The sequence below is a fragment of the Gadus morhua genome, chromosome 2, assembly GCF_902167405.1.
Source record: "Gadus morhua chromosome 2, gadMor3.0, whole genome shotgun sequence".
NCBI lineage: Eukaryota > Metazoa > Chordata > Actinopteri > Gadiformes > Gadidae > Gadus > Gadus morhua.
Genome location: NC_044049.1, coordinates 27,564,356 through 27,588,422, shown reverse-complemented (window position 1 = coordinate 27,588,422; position 24,067 = coordinate 27,564,356). Strand labels below are relative to the sequence as shown.

Here is a 24,067-nt window from a genome sequence, read left to right as displayed (position 1 = left end):
CAAAAAGGAGTCAAATATGGATATGCCTTTTGCGTTTTTTGTCTGTTTGAAGTGTGAAATTATTTTGAAATGTATTGATCTTAGGATTCTAGTTCACTTCACATAGGATAGTCTCATCCAATCAGGTCTATATTCTCGCGCAAAGCATCATGGGTAGGATATTCCATCCCTTGATTCACTCTACCACAAACGGACACTACGCAGAGCACGGAAAATCATCTCCGACCTCACCCTGCACACTATGCCTTCCAGCCACTGCCCTCTGGGGGGCGTTACAGGACGATTGCCTCCAGAACAACCCGGTTAAAAAACAGTTTCATCCCAACTGCAATAAACTTTCTTAACTCGGAACGTTAAGGATTAAGCATGGCCCTTATGTATTGTGTAGTGTGTATTTCTGTATTATATGTTTTGTAAATTGGAACCTGTACCAAGCTGACAACAAATTCCACCAGCCTGGCTGTGTGGTCATTAAAAGAATCAATCAATCAATCAATCAATCAATCAATCATTACCCAACAGAAGAGGAAGAAGGGCAGTGAGAGTGTCCGGCCGTCTGTCTGTGGTTTCTTTCTACAACCGACACTGAGGCCCCCCCCCCCCCCCCCCCCCCCAACCAAAACCCAGGGAGGAGGTCCCAGAATAAAATCGGAATAACATTTGTTTTATGTATAATTTCTGATTAATATATTATTATTATTAAGGCACTTATGGAAGCATTATTCACTAATAAAACAAGAAATCATTGGCTGAACACATGAGAACATTCAGTTGGATCCACTGAGTTGTTTATTACAATTATGCTTCATTAACAAAAAAGACAGAGAAATAGTCCCTTACATGTACACAATAAACACGAGGACTAAAACAATAGAAGCAGCAGACTTTACAAATCATCAACAGGTGAGCACATATCTTTAATAACTGAACATGTTCTGTGGCCGCTTGGTTCCCAACAGAACACAAAAAATCAAGATTCAGTTTAAGGTCATTTACAACATGCAACATTATCCCATAGACATCTTGGTTATTATGAATAAAATATAACATCTGCTTTAAATCAGGTCGCATATCAGGATTATGACAAAAATGATGATATAAGAGCCCTTAAGACTTAAATTGTTATATATAAAGATTGACCATCAATAGGTATTTTATGTACATTTCAAATAATAAATGTGCTTATCTAACTATGGGAGATCTTAAAAGCCTTTTCATGGTTTATCATGCTATACCAGAAGAGAGAGAGAGAGAGAGAGAGAGAGAGAGAGAGAGAGAGAGAGAGAGAGAGAGAGAGAGAGAGAGAGAGAGAGAGAGAGAGAGAGAGAGAGAGAGAGGCAGGCCCCGCCGACCCCCCTCAGCACCCTTCGTGTGTGTGTGTGTGTGTGTGTGTGTATTTACGCAGGGGCCACGTAAATACCGCTGATGAGCCCAGAGCCCCGGAGGAGGTCCTTTTGTTTTCTACACCCGACACAGATAGGCTACGTCCCCCCAGCACTTTAGCACCACCCCCGGGAGGAGGTCCTCCTGGGTGAAGGAGGACCAGAAGGTGTGGATGTGTGTCAGTGTGTCTGAGGACCCTCCTCCACCTGGGGACACTCTGTAGAAGGACAGAGAGCCAGCAGGCCGGTCCAGATACACTCCTACTCTGGTGGAGCCGGCGGGGGGGGGAGGGAGGTCTGTCTTTATACCGTTGTACCCGGCATAGTAACCATCATGAGAACAATAAAGAACCCAGGACTTGTTGTTCTCTCCAAGCCCGCTGTCATCACCCAATCCTCTCCTTGTGATTCCTCTGTATGTCACTCCTATACTAACCCATCCTCCCCTCTCTACCTCCCAGTAACAGCGGCCAGTCAGAGCCTCTCTACCCAACACCTGGGGCCTGGAGTCAAATCTGTCTGGGTGATCCGGATACGACTGGTCCCATCCAACCCGCACCACCTTCCTGTTGTCCTCAGACAGAGAGAGGTCTCTGTAGGCCGTGTTGGGGTCCAGTGTGAGGTCACAGGCATCTGAGGGAGAACCAGACATGATGAGCTGCTGAACCGCTCTTCATCCTCATCATCATCATCATCACCACTAGTACTGTTCTCCTGCACTCTGTGTACATATACATAGATATGAACACATACATACATATACTATGTACACATTCATAGATACACACACCTCAACAATAACGTTATGAATACATCAACAACAATATTATGAATACATCAACAACAATGTTATGAAAACAATCAGAATCAGAAAGGATTTAATTGCCAAGAAGGGTTTTACACCAACCAGGAATTTGGCATGGTGAGTAAGGTGCATACATTAAGACAATAACAATGAACAATGAACAAACAGTGATAGATATATAACACAATGTAAACAAGCAGGGACATAAGTGATCAATTAAAAATAGGATGAATACATCAACAAACGTCTCTCCTTGGATCCAGGACTTACCAAAGACGAGCAGCTCAGCGCTGTGATTGGCCGTGCCAGCGCTGTTGCTCGCCACGCAGCAGACCGTGTTCACGCCGTACCTCCCACCTCTGACGAAGAGGAAGCCCCTCTCCACCCAGGCCTCTGATTGGTCGTCTGTGCCGTCCCTCTCCAGGGGCCTGCCGTTGTGGAGCCACTCTACTGTGGGCTCCGGCGTGCCGCCGGCGTGGCAGGTGTAGCGGGCCGTTTGGCCCACGGGCAACACGTGGGTAGAGGAGTGGAACTCTGTGATGCTGGGGGCCTCCTCCTCCTCCTCCGTGGGCATCACTGAACCTGAAGAAACCAGGAGGAGAGGAGTGAACGTCTACAACACGGATCTAGAGATGCAGCGTCAGACACTCCCTTCACTCTCTCCTAACACCTGTCCACTAGAGGGCGACCAGGGGATTCACACCCAGTATTCTGGCCTGCCTTTTCATACATGATTGAGTATCACAGCAATGTCTACAAAGATTACCCAGGGAGGGGAAGTCACTCCACGAAGAGATTAACGAGTCGGGGGCGGAGCTTGTGGAGGAGAACGCAAAACCGTTCAGCAGCTCCAATAGAAACTAGTGCAAGTGAACCCGGAAAGGGTTGACCCTTGTGACCTGACCTCAGTAGACCACAATAGAAACCTGACCTCAGTAGACCACCATAGAAACCTGAATTTAGTAGACCACAATAGAAACCTGACCTCAGTAGACCACAATAGAAACCTGACCTCAGTAGACCTAAGCACATCCAACAACCTTTCAACTCTTAAAGAGTGTATTTACTGTATCTACGGCACAGAGAACAGAAAGGAGGAACCGTTCTCCACTCATGAACACAAACAAAGTCTACGGACCCTCTTTGTTCCGCTCAGCCTCCAGATGATCCAGGTCTAGGACCTTCTCACAGATCCAGTGGTGCAGTCTGTTACATGGCTCTTCAGACCAGCCGTCCTCCCCTGCTACGACACAGTCTCTTGCTCCGCCGTCATCGCGTGGTTTAACGTGTCTCCAACTGAGAACCACGAGGAGGAGACAGTGGAGGTCAGTCTGTCACTCTCAGAGAAGAGATGCTGCTGAACAGAGTCTTCAGCCTTACCTTGAGGTCATGGGGGTACCATCCACCCACTTGTGGGTCCCCTCCTTCTCTCGATCACTCAGTCCAATCCAGGAAGAACCCATCAATCTGCTGACAAACGCCTGTTTCCAAAGGTAATAGCATCTGTTGTCATGACCACAAAGTACACACACACACACACACACACACACACACACACACACACACACACACACACACACACACACACACACACACACACACACACACACACACACACACACACACACACACACCAGTTCTTCTCTGCTGTTGATGACCACCAGGTCTGCCTTTCTCTTCTCACAGTCTTCTCTACTGGCCCTCCAGCCCTTCTTAGTAGTAGAAACACGGTAGAGATTCTTGTCGTGAAGCATCCAGCCCTGAAGTGTCAATTCATCTGTTGAATGTAAAAGAACATCCTGAACAAACAGAGAACTGCTTATCTTACGGTCTTCGTTACGGACACACAACCCTGAGACCTGACCTTAACAGACCACATAGAAGCATGACCTTAATAGACGACAATAGAAACCTGACCTTAGTAGACCACAATATGAATCACAGAAGCAGAGGGTGTTTTTTAAATGAATGTTAATGACGCGATAGATTTAATAACTTTGATAAAACCCTCACCGAGTTCATCCAGTAAGTTCTCTCTCCCCTCTATCCAGGGTGACGGTGAGTCTAGGACAGGACAGAGGAATACAGAAGATATGAGCTCTAAAACAGAACGACATCGTCTCTGAACATCACAGGACCCACAGCCAACCAAACACAAAGTCCATAATATTAATACTAATTAAAATAGCAATAACTTTTGCCTATAATGTTACAACGTATAACAATTAGGTTCAGCTATAACGTAATGAAGCAAGCATAATAAATTTCTCTTCACGTTATGAAGCAAGCATCTTTTGCCCGCCAACGGAGCTTCATGCCAATTCATTCTCAACCATGGCCGAGATAACCACCGTAGCATGTCTCTACCTGTTGTGGAAGAGCGAGGGACGGCGGAGGACAGGACACAGTCGGTCCATAATATCGTAATGACCACGGAAGAGGCAGTGAATGAAGTATTGATCAGACAGCGATTTATTAGATACCACCGCTAAACCGTTGGAACGCGCAAGACCGGTAACCATAGCAACGCCAGTAAACAAACCCCTCGAAGCCCAATCCCTACGCGCAACGGCCATCCGGAGGCTCACACAGCTTTTGGCCGCAATATAACACATTAAATTATATAATATTATACACTATTAGATATAGAGCTCCGGGAGTGCAAACGGCAACAATCCCTTTCTCCTCCATGCTGCGGTTCACACCGGACGGCACTGCGGGGAACGGTTGGCCGGTTGAACGCTGATTGGCTGTTACGTCACTCAGTGGCCACGCGGATGAACGCTGATTAGCTGTTACGTTACGTCCCTCAGTGGCCACGCTGAAGAACGCCGATTGGCTGTTACGTTACGTTACGTCCCTCAGTGGCCACGCTCTTGAACACTGATTGGCAAGATTGTGGGGGCAAGATTACAGATTGTACATTGGCTACCTGACGTGAGAGATGTTTTTTTGTTGTTAACAGAAGAATGCGTCATTGAGATTAAACATCTCTTCAAGTGATCTGGCCAAGAGAGGCAGCAGTAGCCTACAGATAGGGTTTAAATGTGGTTGATAGGGTTTACATGTTTAAATGTGGTCGATAGTGTTTATATATGGTCGATAGGGTTTACATGTGGTCGATAGGGTTTAAATGTGGTCCATAGTGTTTAAATGTGGTCCATAGTGTTTAAATGTGGGCGATAGTGTTTAAATGTGGTCGATAGGGTTTACGTGTGGTCCATAGTGTTTAAATGTGGGTGATAGTGTTTAAATGTGGGCGATAGTGTTTACATGTGGTCGATAGGGTTTACATGTGGTCCATAGTGTTTAAATGTGGTCGATAGTGTTTACATGTGGTCGATATTGTTTAAATGTGATCGATAGTGTTAAATGTTCTTTTCCCTCACTCTCCACCTCATCCCTAACTCTCCACCTCAAGCTGGTGTGTAGTGAGCGTTCTGGCACCGATTGGCTGCCGTGCATCACCCAAGTGGGTGCTACATATTGGTGGTGGTTAGTGAGGTCCCCCTTCACTTTAGGCGTCTTTGAGTGTTATTAATTATTATTATTCTTCATGTTTAACCTCTGTTTTCCTTTTATTCCTAGTCTGTTTTACATAGTTTTGAATGATGACTATATGCTCTGTAAGGTGACCTTGGGTGTCTTGAAAGGCGCCTCTAAATTAAATGTATTATTATTATTACAGTCACACATAGCCTACACATAAAACATAAGAAAAATAAAACAACTGATACAGTCGGCAGGGGGCAGGGGGGATTTCAATATCACAAGACATTTCGGGAGGCTCAATGTGGTGGATAATGTTTAAAGAAAAATAACGTTTTGCAAAAAAGTGTCTATGATGGACATAAGGCTCAGGTGGGAGAGTGTGTCGACGGCGGGGCTGTTATCTCAATCTTGCCGTTGTCTTGAAACATCTGCATCCGCGTGTGTGCAGTGTGTGTATGCACGTGCATGTGTGCGCGTGCGTGTGTGCATGTGTGTGTGGTGTGTGTGTATGCGGTGTCCTGCGCTGCCCTTGTCTTGAAACGTCTGCATCAGCACGCCCGTGTGTGCAGTGTGTGTGCATGTGCGTGTGTGTTCATGCACGTGCGTGTGGATTGTTTGTGTGTGTGTATGCTGTGTTTATGTGTGTGCGTGCGGTGTATGTGTGCTAACCCTATTATTATCACTAAATCTAACAAAAACAATATCTAACATTATCATTGCTATTAATACAATCAATGATATGATTATACTGTATTGTTATTCTGTTTAGGAGGATATGATTTAGACTCACTGAAGCGCAGGGAGATGAGGAGAATACTCAGCAGTCCGATGCTCACAATGACAGTGATGTGAAACCATAGAGCTGTTCAGGGGTAGGACACACACACACACACACACACACACACACACACACACACACACACACACACACACACACACACACACACACACACACACACACACACATACGGTCACTTCGGCTAAAAAAGTTTTATAAAAATAAATCTTAAATGTATTTGGAGGAAATCATACTTTTTTGGATCATTGTTTTGGACTGGATTTTTTCTTTTAAATTCTGTATAAAGGGGCACCTACCAAATCTTCTCTTCCTGGTCTCCTCCCGGTCCAAAGACGTGTCCTCAGGGTCCTCAGAGAGCCCAGGGTTCGGTTCAGAGATGGTGACCATTGTTACTCTCTGACGGCTTCCACGGCGTCTGGACTTAGCCTTCTTCTTTGCTCTACCAGCTGAAAAACAACGTCACTTGATTTCATTCTGACCAATTATCAGCGTGCACTCCGATACCATCAGTGTAAGGAAATGTTTTTCTTCTACTGCACACAGACTCACGAACGCACTCAAGCACACGCACACAGAGTAATTTTCACGCTGATATATTCATATTGCGTGGCTGTCATTCACAGTCCAGACTCCCTACGGTCTACAGAATCCCTCCCCGTCTTGAAGAAACACCTGAAGACCTCTACTGAGAACACCTCAGTAAGTGATGACTGGTACTGTGGCTCTCGTGTTTAGAGCACACTTAAGCAGAGCAAGTACTGGTCTCTAGCATACATGTTATTATTCCCTCATTATTGTCATATACGCACACATAGGTATACAGTAATACACACAGAATCACATACGTACACACACAGTAATGGAGGGGGGGACAACATGTGGCCTGCGTGTCACCAGGGTCTTTCACATCGGCCCACGCAGAAAATATGAGGACATGTATTGTGGGATAATTTGAGATATGGTCATATTAATGACAAACGTTATAGAATTATGTTAAATTCATAAGTTCACCTGATATAACTTCAGTTAAATGAGCAGCCATTATTAAAACACAAAATTGTTGATTCAATAAACCATTGTCAATCTAATGTCACGCTGCACTACCATTAATAAAAAGTCATGAAAAAACTAAACTTGTGCTCTGCTCCCTAAAGTCACTCTCCACTCTGTTCCACGTACATAACGGACATATAACAGGAAACACACAACTACTTGAGATGCCTATCAATAGTCCGTAACTCATGGGCGTAATCTCACGTCAAGTAAGGTAAATACGAGCTTTTTGTCTCAAACACACACATGTCGTTATTTAGGAGAATAAATCTGTCTATATGGTCACTGGTTCATCAGATCGGCCTATTTGACTTAAAACTTTTTCTAAAAGTACATTTTAAACGTATGCAGATGAAAATATTTTTTTTTTACTGGATTATTTATTTTAAATCCTCTCTAAAGGGCACCTACCAAATCTTCTCTTCCTGCGCTCCCTCCGGTCCAAAGACGTGTCCCCAGGTTCCTCAGAGAGTCCAGGGTCCGGTTCAGAGATGGTCGCCATGGTTCCTCCCTGACAGCTTCAGATACGTCTGCTCTCAGGAGTCGGCTCTGATATATCAGCTGGAAAAAACACGTTGCATGTTTTAATTCTGAGCAGTCGTCAGCCTGCAAATCTGATATCATCAGTGTCAGGAAGTGACAGTTGAAACTCTTATCAGAGTGAAGACACTCTTATCAGATGTCTTCAGTTGACACACAGACTCACGGACGCATGCAAACACAAAAAATATTATTTTTCATTGAATATAAAGACACAACATACATAGGTATCAGAGACGTGTAGTGAGGCCCGTGGCTGGTGAGGCACTGACCTTTTCAGAGTCAGATTTACAAATATATGAACCCAATTGTTATGTAGTAGAAAAAGCGATTTCTCGTAGCACAGCCTCACAGCCAGTCGTTTCGGCAGTACCACTCTGTTTGAAAAGACCGCGTTACTTTCTGTCCCGTTGTTTGAAGCAACCCGTTAAGCTCCGGCATTGGTCTTCCATCATTTATTATCTCCTTTTTGGATTGAAAGTCCAGTTTTGAGAAATGTCTGAGTTTGGCTATTGAATCATTATCTTCCATGTTTGCAGTCAGAAATGTTTTTTTAAATAAACAAACTGATGTGGTGCACTTGACTGCTTAAAAGAAGACAACTATGGAAGCATATATGTAGCAAAATTCAAATGGCAATGCAATTGGCAATTCATTATGCAATTTTATAATGTAATTTGTAAATACGTTATTCAAAGTGTATTTTAATATGCAAAGGGACAATACAATCCTCAATTAAATTTGCAAAAGTTATTACAATAAAAATAGAATGACATTTTGTCATTCTATTTCTGACAAAAAGTCAATTTGCAAAGTGGGAAACGTATCAGCCAATCAGTGTCTGGGCGTGAACTACGTCACTTGCTCGTAATTTCCTTGTTCACGTCGTATGTGTCTTGCATTGAACATGTATTGTTTTTGTATTGAACATGTATTGTTTGTTGTATTGAACATGTATTGTTTGGTTTCTTCAATTACACCTCTAGTCAAGCAAACCAATATTTTATTATAAACCTTATTATTTTATTAGCTAAATGGCATGTTCATAAATGTAAATACTCGAATCAGAAACCCCTTTTGTTGTGTTTGAGAATGAAACCAGGCAATACATGGGGAATATTCTATGTTCTAGAAATGGGAAAGCTATTAAAACACTTAGTGTGTGTGCTCTTTATAATATTTTTATTTTATTTAATGCTGCATTTTGTATTTTTTGTGTCCGTATTTTATGTCTGCCATTTCTGTACCCCCTGGCTGCTAATTGTCAATACAATTTATTAAAAAAATAAAAATAACTAACGATATGTGTCAGCCCCGTTTCCCGAAAGCATCTTTAGCCTAAGTGGATCGCAGAGTGGGTCGTACGAGCATCGTACAGTTTTCACACCGTTTCCCGAAAGCATCTTTGGTAACGAACGTCTTGAAAACGCTCGTAGCTAACGAGTGCTCCAGGGTACTCGTAGGACGCTAAGAGCCTCGTTAGCCTACTATAGCCTCAGTGGCGTAACCAGCGGACATTCCTAGTATTGGATGCGTTTTATTATAACACATTGGTAATGGTGTATCACGTGCGTCTGAGCCTAATGTGGGCCATTATGTTCTTAGTTTGAGAGAGACAGTCCAGGAAATGTGTCACGCTCCACTGAGGAGACTGGCAGATTGGAACCCAAAAGCACGACTCAGAGACAAGCAAACACAATGAAATTCCGATCTTTACTTCGTCAAGCAAATCAACGGGGACGGGCGGAGAGTAGTCGGGGGCAGGCAGGGTCGGGAAACCGGGACAGGAGACAGGCGAATAGCTGGAGAGACTTGCATGAACCTAACAGCGAAGACAATCTGGCAACAGGTGAACAGTGTTCAGCCAACTTAAAGGCTCCACTAACCACCTGACGCAGCCCAGCTGCGAGGGTGAAAGGGGCGTGGCGGACAGACCGTGACAGGACCCCCCCCTCAAGGGACGGCTCCTGACGTCCCACCAGGTTGGTCAGGATGGGCCCGGTGGAAGTCCCTGATAAGGGACGGGTCTAAGATGTTGCGGGCGGCCACCCGGGAGCGCTCCTCGATGCCATAGCCCTTCCAGTCCACAAGATACTGAAAGCCTCTTCCACGGCGTCGGGACCTGATGAGTCTACGGACGGTGTAGGCTGGGGCCCCATCGATGAGCCGGGGGGCTGGAGGGGGTCTGGAGGAGGGCTGAAGCGGGCTTTCACAAACAGGCTTCAGCTTGGAGACATGAAATGTGGGGTGAATCTTCATGGATCGTGGTAGGCGTAGACGGACAGCCACAGGATTGATTATTCTGGAGACGGGAAACGGGCCCACAAACCTTGGCGCCAACTTCCTGGACTCCACACGGAGCGGGAGATCACGAGTGGACAGCCAGACACGTTGTCCTGGGGTATAACGGGGGGCCGGAGTGCGACGTCGGTTGGCGGACCGTCGGTAGCGGTCGGAGGTGCGGAGAAGAACCGAACGAGCCTGCCTCCAGGTGTGTCGGCAGAGAGACTGAAACCTGGGCTCTCTCCCTCCACCGTTCACTGAGACGTCTGTTGATGCGAACGGCGAGGGCTGCCAGGTGGTCCAGGTCAGCAGGGAGGTCCCGGGCTGCCAGCTCGTCCTTGATGCGGCAGGAGAGCCCATGGTAGAAAGCGTCTATGAGGGAGGGGCCGTTCCAGCTACTATCAGCCGCGATTGTGCGGAACTCGATAGCGTAGTCCGCGACGGTTCTCCCAAAAAAAAATAAAAAAAATAACGTTTGTATGTGTCAGGTCCATGGTCACCAATGGAGGAGATTATTGATACGCTCCGAAGTTTGTTTGGCCGATGATGTGGAGAACAATCGTGTTGAAGACACAGATGCAGTCGATAGAGTGCGTGTTCTGGGAGAAAGGATAGACGACTTATCCTCACTGGTTAGACTGAGGCCAGTGTGGTAAACCCAAAGATTTCCCAAGTGCTACGGGCACTGGGTGCGAAACATAGGGTCGGGAGCATAGATATATATATTTAAGCAATAGATCACGCCAGGCTGTGGTATGTGCTCATTTTACCACTGCGACCCCCTTCACAGTGGTATAATGAGCACATGCCACTGACTGAAGGTATAATGAGCACATGCCACTGACTGAAGGTATAATGAGCACATACCACTGACTGAAGGTATAATAATAATAATAATAATACATTTAATTTAGAGGCGCCTTTCAAGACACCCAAGGTCACCTTACAGAGCATATAGTCATCATTCAAAACTATGTAAAACAGACTAGGAATAAAAGGAAAACAGAGGTTAAACATGAAGAATAATAATAATTAATAACACTCAAAGATGCCTAAAGTGAAGGGGGGACCTCACTAACCACCACCAATATGTAGCACCCACTTGGGTGATGCACGGCAGCCAATCGGTGCCAGAACGCTCACTACACACCAGCTTGAGGTGGAGAGTTAGGGATGAGGTGGAGAGTGAGGGAAAAGAACATTTAACACTATCGATCACATTTAAACAATATCGACCACATGTAAACACTATCGACCACATTTAAACACTATGGACCACATGTAAACCCTATCGACCACATGTAAACACTATCGCCCACATTTAAACACTATCACCCACATTTAAACACTATGGACCACACGTAAACCCTATCGACCACATTTAAACACTATCGCCCACATTTAAACACTATGGACCACATTTAAAGACTATGGACCACATTTAAACCCTAACGACCACATGTAAACCCTATCGACCATAAACACTATCGACCACATTTAAACATGTAAACCCTATTGACCACATTTAAACCCTATCGACCACATTTAAACACTATCGACCACAATTAAACACTATCGACCACATTTAAACATGTTAACCCTATCGACCACATTTAAACACTATCAACCACATTTAAACAACAACAACAACAACAACAACAACGTCGCGTCTGAGCCCGAAATGGGTCCCGTAATCGGACTGAGTGTGGCGGTTGGTTGCCAACGGTCTGGAGGTCTTCCTGGAGCTCCAGAATAGCGGGACAACGTCGCGTCTGAGTCCGAAATGGGTACCGTAATCGGACTGAGTGTGGCGGTTGGTTGCCAACGGTCTGGAGGTCTTCCTGGAGCTCCAGAGTAGCGGGACAACGTCGCGTCTGAGTCCGAAACGGGTCCCCTAATCGGACTGAGTGGTGCGGTTGGTTGCCAACGGTCTGGAGGTCCTGAGAACCATCCAGGGGAGCGGGACCACTTGGCTTCTGAGGCCGAATCGGGTCCCCTTGTCGGACTGAATGGTGCAGTTGGTGGCCAACAGTCTGGAGGTCTTCCTGAGGCTCCAGAGGAGGGTAACTCTGTGAGTCTGAGTCCGAGATGAGTCCCCTAATCAGACTGAATGGTGCAGTTTCAGTACGCCGTGGACCACTTTGGTCTGCCATCGTCAGTCGCTACGGTCCGCTATGTTTTTTTTTTTTCTCTCTCTCTAAATTCCCTCCAATTGGGCCAGCCAATGGGCAACAGAGGGCTAGCAGTGTGTGGCCAGCATCGACACATATTATTGGTCTATGTTTGTCATTGTCAATCAATCATTGGCACATAATGAGCACATGCCACTGACTGAAGGTATAATGAGCACATGCCACTGACTGAAGGTATAATGAGCACATGCCACTGACTGAAGGTATAATGAGCACATGCCACTGACTGAAGGTATAATGAGCACATGCCACTGACTGAAGGTATAATGAGCACATGCCACTGACTGAAGGTATAATGAGCACATGCCACTGACTGAAGGTATAATGAGCACATGCCACTGACTGAAGGTATAATGAGCACATGCCACTGACTGAAGGTATAATGAGCACATGCCACTGACTGAAGGTATAATGAGCACATGCCACTGACTGAAGTGATCTATTGCTTTTATGCAACGGTTACTGTTATGGCGAAACGAAAGTCATAGACACACTACATTTAAAAAGAAACAAAGAAAGTCAAAGTAGCCGTTTTGTTAAAGAATACAAAAAAGTAGTCCCTCCTGGCTGCCGCTATGCATCGACGGTCGCTATGCAACACACTTTAGCGTCCCTCCGAGAGAAGGCTCCGATAGAGCGGTTCGCCGGCAATTTATCCTATGGAGCAGTTCACTCGCCGTGTGCCTAAGCTTTCGTTAGTCTCTCCATCGCCTTGCTCACTCCCGGAGTAACAACATTTACACCCTCTCCATCATCCAACACATGTTTTACTTTGTAACTGTTTCTACTTCCAGGCGCGGAGTGATATGCAAACTTTCACAAAATGATCGGGCGTCATAGCAGTTATGTATATGCTCATTATACAACAGTTGGGAACCAATCAGATCGCTGGATTTAGGTCCCCCGTTGTATAATAAAATGTATACAACGGGGGGCCTAAATCCAGCGATCTGATTGGTTGTATAATGAGCTATACATAACTGCTATGACGCCCAGGGGTGGACTGGCCATCTGGCACATAGATATATATAGAACCTATGTATGTGTAATATGTATCTAGTGTTCTATATATATCTATGATCTGGCATACCGGGCATCGTCCCGGTGGGCCGTTGACCCAATGTGGGCCGGTCCGGTCCGCTATGTTTTTTTTTTTTCTCTCTCTCTAAATTCCCTCCAATTGGGCCAGCCAATGGGCAACAGAGGGCTAGCAGTGTGTGGCCAGCATCGACACATATTATTGGTCTATGTTTGTCATTGTCAATCAATCATTGGCTGACTGGCTCAGAGAGCCCTGACAGTGCTGTCAATCACAACAGAAACCAGGGTGGGCGGGACCTCATGGCATGGGCCGGAGTCGTGGGAGTCGGGACGGAGCTGAAAATGGATAAGCGTAAGAAACGCCCGGGTGGCACTGAAAAACTGCGACTCTCTGGAGGTGGAAGCTGCTAAATGTTCACATTTTACAGACCTATTTGGTGCCGGGGTCAACACCCCGGCTTGTGCTGCCGGGCCGGGAGACGAGCGAGTGGAGGCATATAGTTTTGATAGGCCAATATGTAAAGCGTCTTAGAGTACCATATTAAGCGCTACATAAATTTCATTTATTATTATTATTATTATTAAGTAACGTTAGCCTGGGGCTAGCTAGGCTACATTTTGAGACATTTTTACATTGAATGTGTTGTGACCTAATTAACTGCATACTTGTGACAACATATTAGCCCAGAGTTGAAGGGCTGTGAGTCGTGACTGTTGGTAGTTGTGGTTGATTTTGTTTAAATATGCCGAATTGTGATATTATGGGTTATTATTGTTCAGATGATTTAGTTAAGGTAGCTAACAGCTTCTAACGTCAGCAGTCTCTTATTGCCATAGCATCAGTAAACATTGACATGGACTAATGAGCTGTAAATGGAGATGCAGAATCATGCTGTATTGTAAATACAGATGAGATACTTTGAATTTTAGCACAAAATACAAGTAAACCTATAGGAAATAATTTGTTTAATTTGCAATATTTGCCATTGAATTTATTGTAATCTTTCAATTAATTGATTGTTTACTGAGGTAATGACTATTACATGTGGTGAGAGGAATGCAATATGTATGTTTAAAGGTTTATGTGAAGAAACATACTATATGTGTGATAAAGTGACAATTGGTAATTCATAAATGTCTCTTTATATTCTCTGCTACCATCATCTCCTGTCAAACAGGTTTTCCTGACCTAATAGAACTTCTTCTTCTTCGAGAGAGAGAGAGATTCGTCTTGACTTTGCGAGTTTACAATGCAACATGTTTCATCTCAGGTTGAAACAAAGGTTTATTTCCTGGTTGAAGATTTTCATATTGATGATTTTAATTTCAAACATCTGCATTTCTTTTAAGTTCAATGAACAGTTATGCAGGTAGGTCTTGGGGCTCTTTTGAGACTTAAGTCATCCTTCATGACAGGTAAATTTGTTCACTAAGTGTCACTACGTCACAAAAAGTCTACATGGCTACATATACTTGTCACTCAGTACACAGATACTGAGTACAAGTTCTGTTTGCTGTTTCTTGCAGGTCATGAATTTGGTGAGGAGTGTAGCTGGCTGGCTGCGGAAGAGGAAGTAGGGCAATATATATAAATATAACCATAAATAGAGAATTGATATTTTTTGTTTTTATCTATAGCTGTGTGAAAAAGTCTAATGTCTGATATGAGAATGCATATCTGTTCAGACCTGTAATTCATGTCTTAGACTTTTTCTCGCAGCTACAGATAAAAAACATTCAATTCTCTATTTATGTTTTCACAATGACTGAGTCACAGTTGAAACAAATGAGTTTCAGCTCTAATGCTGCTACTGTCTGTAATATGTTTCTATTTAGATTATTTGTCAGGATATTTTGTTATTATTGTCCGAGTCTGGTTTTAACTAATGCTGGGCTTACACCAAAAGATTTTCACATTCACAGACTAAAAACTGCAAGAGAGAATTTAGCGTTGGATCAAGTGTGATATTTATCAAGGATTTTGTAGATATGTAGATATGGGGGTTTGAAATGCAGCGACCACAGGATGTCTGTTAACTTCCTGTTCAGGTTTCATAACTTTCTTGTCAGCAGCACAAGAGACACAAACTTGAAAAACAAAAACAAAAAAAAGCAACAACTGCTATTTGCAGTGCTGTACTATTATTCGGATGTATGTACTTGATTAAATTGTTTTAATCAAGTACATACAGGGTTCTTCCCGTTCGTCTCGTCCCACCTCTAGTGCTGATAATGTAGTAGGCTGGTCTGGACAGAAAATGCCAGGGCTGAATTTTTGTCCCAGTCCACCCCTGATGACGCCCGATCATTTTGTGAAAGTATCACTCACTTCAGTCAGTGGCATGTGCTCATTATACCACTGTGAAGGGGGTCGCCGGCCCTCCGCTGCGCGTCGGGGCCGGACAACGCCCCTTAACAGTAGTATAATGAGCACATACCACAGCCTGGCGTGATCTATTGCTTAAATATTTCTATGGTCGGGAGACGCCCCGTGGAGATACCCTTGGAGGCAATAGGAAGTGACGTAGTTCCCGCCCAGACGCTGATGGCTGATACGTTTGCCACTTTGCATATTGACTTTTTGGAAAACGTTTTGGATTACGTTTTGGAAAACGTTTTGGATTACGTTTTGCCAAATCTTTTGCAAAGCGTTTTGCGGATTGAAATCTCATTTGAATATCGCTCCCCACGGAGCGTGGCGAAGTGGATTGCAATCACGGGGACGCTATAGCTTTTAAATTTGAATAAAGGAACTCAAAGAATTTGACGAAATGTTATACTATTTTCATTGCTATAACTTTTGCAAATTTAATTTAGGATTGAATTGACCCTTTGCATAGTAAAATACACTTTGAATAACGTATTTACAAATTACATTATCAAATTGCATAATGAATTGTCAATTGCATAATATAATTGCAAATTGCATTGCCATTTGAATTTTGCTACATATATGCTTCAATAAATCACAACGACCGCCTCCTTATTATAATACTGCAGCACAACGCCACCTGGTGGACAAAAGTCGCAAATCCCGGAGATGCCGTTGCCTGTGCAGGTCTTCAACTTTCAGGTAGTTGTCAAAATGTATTATTATTTTCATGTCTATCGTGAGACACAGATTTTAAATCAATAGGTAATGGTGCACTGTGCATTCACACTAAATAACCCGTGCCTCGTAGCCTGACTCATACATAGCAGTTTAGCTGTCGTTGAATTGCCTAGAACGCTAACGTTAGGCTACCACAGGCGTCCTAAGTTATCTAGCATTTGCAGTCCAGCTAGCAGATGTGTGTATTCATAAACGTGACAAAAAGCAATATCCTCAGGATTACACGTGTTTAAAATCGTCTTTGCGTCTTAGTCTGACCACATGAAAGCAAGAACAACACATTTTGGTTCCTCCTGAAGCTAACGTTGGCTAGCTTACTTTGTGTGTACACACTTGACACGCTAGCTAATGGAGCTTTCTAATGTTGATAGCTGTAACTTGCTTTGTTAATCGATACCTCCCCCCATTTGATTAGATTGTCTATACCACATCATTAACAAGAATCTCAAAACTCAAGATAGGAAATAGGAATGCTAATTGGCGTATAACAACACTAGGCAGAGCTTAAACTACATGACAATATGTATGTGATATATTATGTTATATCTATTACAATACAAGTGGTCTTCTAAACGTTTTTAGAAGCTAACATATAGTACATAATGAATGTCTCCGTAGCAGATAACTATCTGGGTGGGATGTGATTAGTATGGTAACATGTCCGACCAGGATGGCTTTGAATATAAGGTAAGAATATGTATAGTGTATGCGTTAAGCCAGAGGGCAGCAACAGGACAGGCACGCATCTGCTTCCCCATAACCTCTGTTGGGGGTGAACCTCCAGGGCCCAGTGGAGCCCATGCAGATAGACGCAGACCCCCAAGAGGACCAGCAGAATGCTCCAGACATCAACTTCGTAGTGGAGAACCCAACACTGGTACGTCTATACGTTTATATGTAAACCGTATACAGTACCTCTTTAATAAGCATGCTTGTTGCGTCTTAAATAATTTAAGACGCTGAATGCGTCTTAAATAATTGTGGTTTATGATTCAAATGAAAGGTCCAGGGTGTAGAACTGAGGAGCATCTAGCAATGAGGTTGCATTTTGCCACCGACTGAACCCCCCCCCCCCCCCCCCCCCCCCCCCTCACACCTCCCCTTCCACTGACTACGGTGGCCTGTGTTGTGCCAGTTGCTACTTCCAAAATGAAGTCATCGTCTGTGACAGCAGGGAGGAGCAAAGTGTTCCTTGTTAGATTTATGAATTGTATTGAGTTAGTAAATGTAAAACTATAGGTCACATTTAAGATCCTTTTTACATTGAACACGAATGTTCCGTCCAATAATTTTTCATTCAACCCCTACAACGATCAAATAATGACAGTTATGGAGCTGAAAGGGACGGTACACGTGCGCTGCAGTCCTCGCTTCCTTGGGTTGGGATGGATCACATTTACACCCAAAGCGAACCGCACTGCACCAAAGGTCCATTTAAAGCGGACCATTGCGGTTTGTTCCGCACCGCAATTGGAATTAGTAAATCATACGATCCGTATCCAGTTTTGCCAAACGAATACACTTGATTTAATCAGTATGGATGGGTGGAGGGTTGTTGTGGTTTAGATTGCCTCATGCTCGTCTTGTTGTTAGGGTAAGAACCCCTAATGTAAAAATACTTTAACACGAATCCACTAAGCTCAGAACACACACACAGAAAGTACGGCCCTTCTCCATTCACGCTAATGTTCTTCTAGTTGTGTGCGTGCCCTCTTGCCTTCCTTGGCTCACCTCGATGCTGTTCCGGTCGTCCCGTGTAGGACCTGGAGCAGTACGCCTCCAGCTACAGCGGCTTCATGCTAATGTTGTTCACCTCTCTGCTGTCCGTCCCGTGTAGGACCTGGAGCAGTACGCCTCCAGCTACAGCGGCTTCATGCTAATGTTGTTCACCTCTCTGCTGTCCGTCCCGTGTAGGACCTGGAGCAGTACGCCTCCAGCTACAGCGGCTTCATGCTAATGTTGTTCACCTCTCTGCTGTCCGACCCGTGTAGGACCTGGAGCAGTACGCCTCCAGCTACAGCGGCTTCATGCTAATGTTGTTCACCTCTCTGCTGTCCGTCCCGTGTAGGACCTGGAGCAGTACGCCTCCAGCTACAGCGGCTTCATGCGCATCGAGCGGCTGCAGTTCATCGCGGAGCACTGCCCGCAGCTCCGCGTCGAGGCCCTCAAGATGGCGCTCTCCTTCGTCCAGAGGACCTTCAACGTGGACTCGTACGAGGAGGTCCACCGCAAGCTGGCCGAGGCCACGAGGTGGGCTCGGGTCAGCCGACTGACAGAATGTCAGACGTCCTGTTGAGGGGGACGTATTGCACCACCCGGTGTGAGTGTGATTAGCCGGTACAAGCCGTTTTGAAAACCGTCCTCTTCTGACATTACAAGTGGGCGTGTCCGTCATATATCTAGGTGGACGCGCCCACTCGTGATGTCAGAAGATGTTCAAAGCGGCCTGTAACGGTTACTCCCACTCACCCCTGATGGGGTCATATGTCACCATTCGTTTTTCTCAAATGCAAAACTTTTCAACATTAATTTGAAGTGGCTGACCTTTGGCTGCAAAACGCATCCATCAATCCATCCCTCCCTCCCTCCCTCCCTCCCTCCCTCCCTCCCTCCCTCCCTCTCTCTAACCCTCGTGCTGTGCTGGTTGCCCCCCTCAGAGAAGCCCCCGGGGAGGCCGAGGCGGCGGCAGAAGGGGCCGTGGTGCCTCCGCCGCTGGACACGGCCTGGGCCGAATCCACCCGGAAGAAAGCCTTGCTGAAGCTGGAGAAGCTGGACACCGACCTCAAGAACTACAAGGGCAACTCCATCAAAGAGAGCATCAGGTTGGGCTTCCAGCTGGACACCCAGGATGCAGACATCGTGTGTGTGTGTGTGTGTGTGTGTGTGTGTGTGTGTGTGTGTGTGTGTGTGTGTGTGTGTGTGTGTGTGTGTGTGTGTGTGTGTGTGTGTGTGTGTGTGGCGGGCCTTTCTTCTCCTTCCGTCCTCATCCTTGTGTCTCCCCCTCCCTCCAGGAGGGGTCATGATGACTTGGGGGATCACTACCTGGACTGCGGCGACCTAAGCAACGCACTCAAGTGCTACTCCAGAGCCAGAGACTACTGCACCAGCGCCAAGCACGTCATCAACATGTGTCTTAACGTCATCAAGGTCAGGCCCGTGGTCAATCTACACCCAGTGTTCCATGTTACACCAGGGAATTTAAAGAATCCCAGAGGTTGGATTTTCTGTTTTGTGACCAGACCCTGAGGTTGTTCTCTCCTCCCCAGGTCAGTGTTTACCTCCAGAACTGGTCCCACGTGCTGAGCTACGTCAGCAAGGCCGAGTCCACGCCCGAGATCGCAGAGGTTCGTACCAGGCCGCTTCACAATACGCATGACTGCTCTCAGAGACAACCTTCCTGTTTAGTTTTTCTGTTTGACCAGTTTGGTCACTTCATGACTGTTGACTTCATGCCTTTAATTGTGTATTTGTGTGTGTGTGTGTGTGTGTTTTGTCGTAAAGCAAAGAGGAGAACGAGATAGTCAAAACCAGGCGGTTCTTGCCAAGTTAAAATGTGCTGCAGGTAAGGAAACCTTTCATCGCCCAGACTTTCATCGCTATAGCTTCCAAAAGGCACCTGTGAGTGATGCGGACCAGTCGTATGGATACCGTTCTGTTTGCTGTAAAGCTCCTCAGGATTCTATTTTCACTGTAAACGCTACCATCACGTCAAAACATGTAGGGTACACTTTTCTCCAGCTTGGTAACACCTATATCCATCTCTGCAGAGACTACAGTCCACAGCTTGGTGCAGGAATGGTGTTCTCCTAAAACCCTGTTTGGTTTAAGTCCCAGTACTTTAAGCAGTGCTTTCTGCTCCGACAAAATAATAATAATAATAATAATAATTATAATAATACTGCTTATATGAATACATAGCAAGGATTGAAGGGATAGTTCAGAGTGTAGCTGACCACGGTGTTAGTATTTGCACTTGGTTCTATGAACATCCTTTCTGTACCCACAGCGATATATTGTTGAACTCCTTCTGACAAATGTACTTATTGTAAGTCGCTTTGGGTAGAAGCGTCTGCTAAAGCCCTAAACGTCGATCTAAATGTAAGGTGTTGCCTTCATGCTCCAGGTCTGGCAGAGCTGGCGTCCCACAAGTACAAGGCCGCGGCCAAGTGCTTCCTCCAGACGTCCTTCGACCACTGCGACTTCCCAGAGGTGAGGTTATTTATAGCTGCCCCCGTTCCTGTTCCCCTCCCAGACCATCAGGACAAGGGATGTTCGGGGTCGGGGCTGGGCATGCTCTCCATGACTGAACCAAGGGTGCACGGTGGGGTCACTAGCTCCTCCATGCAGCTAGTTTGGTCCTATCGGTACCTGGTTAACACCGGTTACATCAGCACGAGCCCTTGGGACACATTTTGGTTTTGTCACCCGTGTCAGAAGGACAGCAGTGAGAGCAACGGGGTGCTAATGCAGTATGCTACGCAAGGAAAAACAGGACAAATCCACGTCTCCCAGAAGCTGTTGTACGGTTCAGACTGGGCAGATGGAACCAGTCGACAGAGCGACTGACTGCTCCCCTGTGTTCCCCCGCCCCAGCTCTTGTCCCCCAGCAACGTGGCGGTGTATGGAGGCATGTGCGCCCTGGCGACGTTCGACCGACAGGAGCTCCAACGCAACGTCATCTCCAGCAGGTCAGACCCCCCTCCTCACCAGGGCAGACGCTGAGCGTGTTGACCCAGGTTGACCCAGTCACATCGCTCTGCAGTGGTTCAGGATTTGTTTCAACTTAACTTGGATGTTTTCCAGAATAGGGCGTCTAAATGTAATTTAACCAATGGTGCACTAAAACGTATTCAGTAAAATGATCCTTCCTTTTTAAATAATCTTTTCCATCCCCCTCAGCTCCTTCAAACTGTTCTTGGAGCTGGAGCCCCAGATCCGCGACATCATCTTCAAGTTTTATGAATCAAAGTACGCCTCTTGTCTCAAACTGCTGGATGAAATGAAGGTAAGACCGACATCAACGCCCAGCACTGGAACGTAACCCATAGAAGACTCAAGTAACATACACAGAGAGTTAATGTTTCATGTGATGTATCATTTACCTTTGCATATGGAACGGCCATTGCAAAAGTATTTCATCTCTTTATTCTCTAGACATTTGGATTATTTGTTTATAATTAAACAGTGCCCCTCAACTAAAAAGTGCGGACCTCAATTTGAATTCATGTCAGTCCCTTTGACCTTGAATTGAGACGCATGTTATTAAGGAACAGGTTTAGGCTCGGCCTCTTGCTCAAGCATGCCCCCTTGTGGATTGCAGACGTGGGCCTCAGACCCACAGCCCTCGGACGGGGTTTGAGTAGCTCTGCCTCCGCCGCAGTGTGATGTAATGATGCTCTCCTCCCGTCAGGACAACCTACTGCTGGACATCTACCTGGCCCCCCACGTGAGGACGCTGTACACCCAGATCAGGAACCGAGCCCTGATACAGGTGAGGAGGGCCCGACCCTCACCCTCACGTCCACACCCTGGGTCCATTCGATGTGGACTGTGAGGTCCTTACCGAGGTCCGTGTGTTCTCCTGTAGTACTTCAGCCCGTACGCGTCTGCGGACATGACCAAGATGGCGCAGGCCTTCAACACTTCAGTGGCGGCGCTGGAGGACGAGCTGACTCAGCTCATCCTCGAGGGCCTCATCAACGCACGCATTGACTCCCACAGCAAGGTAACGGCGCGTCTGAGGCCTGTGGGCGGAGCTGCCCTCACGATCTACACCTTAGAGGCGCTGTAGGAAGGATTCGAGAGGTAGATGGTATGTCTGGGGGTGAAACATCGCAGGCACTCCTGCGTGGGCTCCAGTATCTTATGACTAGTCTTAATCTCGTGCCCTTGAAAAAAGTCGGGGATTGTTTCCAAAAATGCCACCATGTCCATAACCCTCAAATAGTTCCTGCAGCCCCTTTTTTAGACCTTGGTTTAAACCAAATTTAAAGGCGTTGAACTTCAGCGTGGATGGTAGTGGCTAAACCCTTCCATCATAGCAACCCCGGTTCTCTGAAGTGACGGATCCCCCGTGTTCTAGATCCTGTACGCGCGGGACGTGGACCAGAGGAGCACCACGTTTGAGAAGTCACTGATCATGGGCAAGGAGTTCCAGAGACGGGCCAAAGCCATGATCCTCCGAGCAGCTGTGCTGCGAAACCAGATCCACGTCAAGGTGACCCAAGATGACTGATCCGAGTTGAACAGGGTCTTCCCCAGACCGCATTGAGACTGCAGTCACAAAGAGCTATGATTTGCTTTGTGCTGATGATGCGTTAAACACGTCCATGCGAAATTGTATTACATCCAATTATAATTTTTGTACTTTTTCCCCAAAGAATTAAAGAAAGCATAACGGATGCGTAACGAATGTGAAAATGTACACACATGTGTTTTCAGTCCCCACCGCGGGAGGGCAGCCAGGGAGAGCTCACGCCCGCCAACAGCCAAACCCGGATGAGCACAAACATGTGAAGAGGTCCCGAAGACGGAAGACTTTGTCTAAATTCAACAAGAGTCACGCCCTCTCTAATTCGGACGCTGCCATGGTCGATGCCCAAAATGTTACTATCCCGGTATTGGAGCTAATGCATAACGAAAGGACCATAAATTCGTCCGATAATATAGTTGCATCGGTTTATCATGAACTTATTATGCATCATTGTTAAAAGAATGTTGTTTGGCAGGTGGTTGGCAGCAGACCCGCTGCTGTTGTATGTTAAGAGATGCACTTTAGTTGTGACCTAACAATACGCATCACCGTTCGAGACCTCAACAGAATGAGCTTTTAAAATAAATGTCGCAAAACGTTTACCAGACTCGCTGTTCTTCATCCCTGGTTTGGTTACCCCAAACCAGGGTCAAACACACAATATTTCAACCTTAGTGGAAAAGGATCAAATAAATCAAGTGGGGTTTAGTGATGGTTGACCATTTGGTTGAGTGGGCTCATTGTGAGATCCATGGCGTTACAGAATGTGTGCTGTTCAGCAGCCATAAGCCGGTCAGCATTGGTCACGATCAGAGGCAGCAGCTGTCAGAGGCGTCTGTTTACAAACTAGTGTTAGAAAAGCAGACATTTAAGTGTTGCGTGTTGACGTGTAGTAAGTTGATTTATCAACCGTCCTACTTGTAACTTTGTTGATGGATGCGACCTGGTAGTCACTAGTCTGCAGCCCGAAGGGCGCCAAGCCTTCGCCCATCATCATGAAACACTCAACCACTGGTCACAGCCCACATCAAGTCCAGAATTCCCGCCACAGTTGAACATCTGTTCACCATGCTCACAGGTCGGTGCCATTTGTACAGGGACCCACTCTGCTTTGA

The 24,067-nt window shown here is 45.8% G+C and overlaps 1 protein-coding gene and 1 long non-coding RNA gene across 3 annotated transcripts; one reads left to right on the top strand and one right to left on the bottom strand.

Moving 5' to 3' along the window:
• Positions 1-6,300: 6,300 nt before the first annotated feature.
• On the bottom strand, positions 6,301-8,378 carry LOC115533696 (uncharacterized). Of its 2 annotated transcripts, XR_003974230.1 has the most exons (4): positions 8,295-8,311; positions 7,943-8,092; positions 6,775-6,924; positions 6,301-6,541 (listed from the first exon to the last, which is right to left on the bottom strand). It is a non-coding gene; the product is annotated as an uncharacterized LOC115533696 (long non-coding RNA). The 2 variants fall into 2 exon arrangements; XR_003974228.1 differs by having other exon boundaries at positions 6,306-6,541; positions 7,943-8,378.
• An 8,209-nt stretch (positions 8,379-16,587) lies between these two features.
• gps1 (G protein pathway suppressor 1) lies at positions 16,588-23,554 on the top strand. Its single transcript, XM_030344055.1, has 14 exons — positions 16,588-16,660; positions 17,484-17,576; positions 18,768-18,949; positions 19,357-19,521; positions 19,711-19,846; positions 19,966-20,043; positions 20,201-20,261; positions 20,823-20,908; positions 21,293-21,387; positions 21,599-21,704; positions 22,110-22,190; positions 22,287-22,424; positions 22,782-22,916; positions 23,141-23,554. The coding sequence occupies exons 1-14, from the start codon at positions 16,628-16,630 to the stop codon at positions 23,213-23,215; spliced, it is 1,464 nt and encodes a 487-aa protein (XP_030199915.1). The 5' UTR covers positions 16,588-16,627; the 3' UTR covers positions 23,216-23,554.
• Positions 23,555-24,067: the final 513 nt, after the last annotated feature.

Coding starts and splice junctions, on each gene's coding strand:
- gps1 (XM_030344055.1), top strand. CDS start 16,628: ATGCCGTTGCCTGTGCAGGTCTTCAACTTTCAG. Junction 17,577..18,767: donor TAGTGGAGAACCCAACACTG/GTACGTCTATAC, acceptor CGTCCCGTGTAG/GACCTGGAGCAGTACGCCTC. Junction 20,909..21,292: donor ACCACTGCGACTTCCCAGAG/GTGAGGTTATTT, acceptor CCCCCGCCCCAG/CTCTTGTCCCCCAGCAACGT.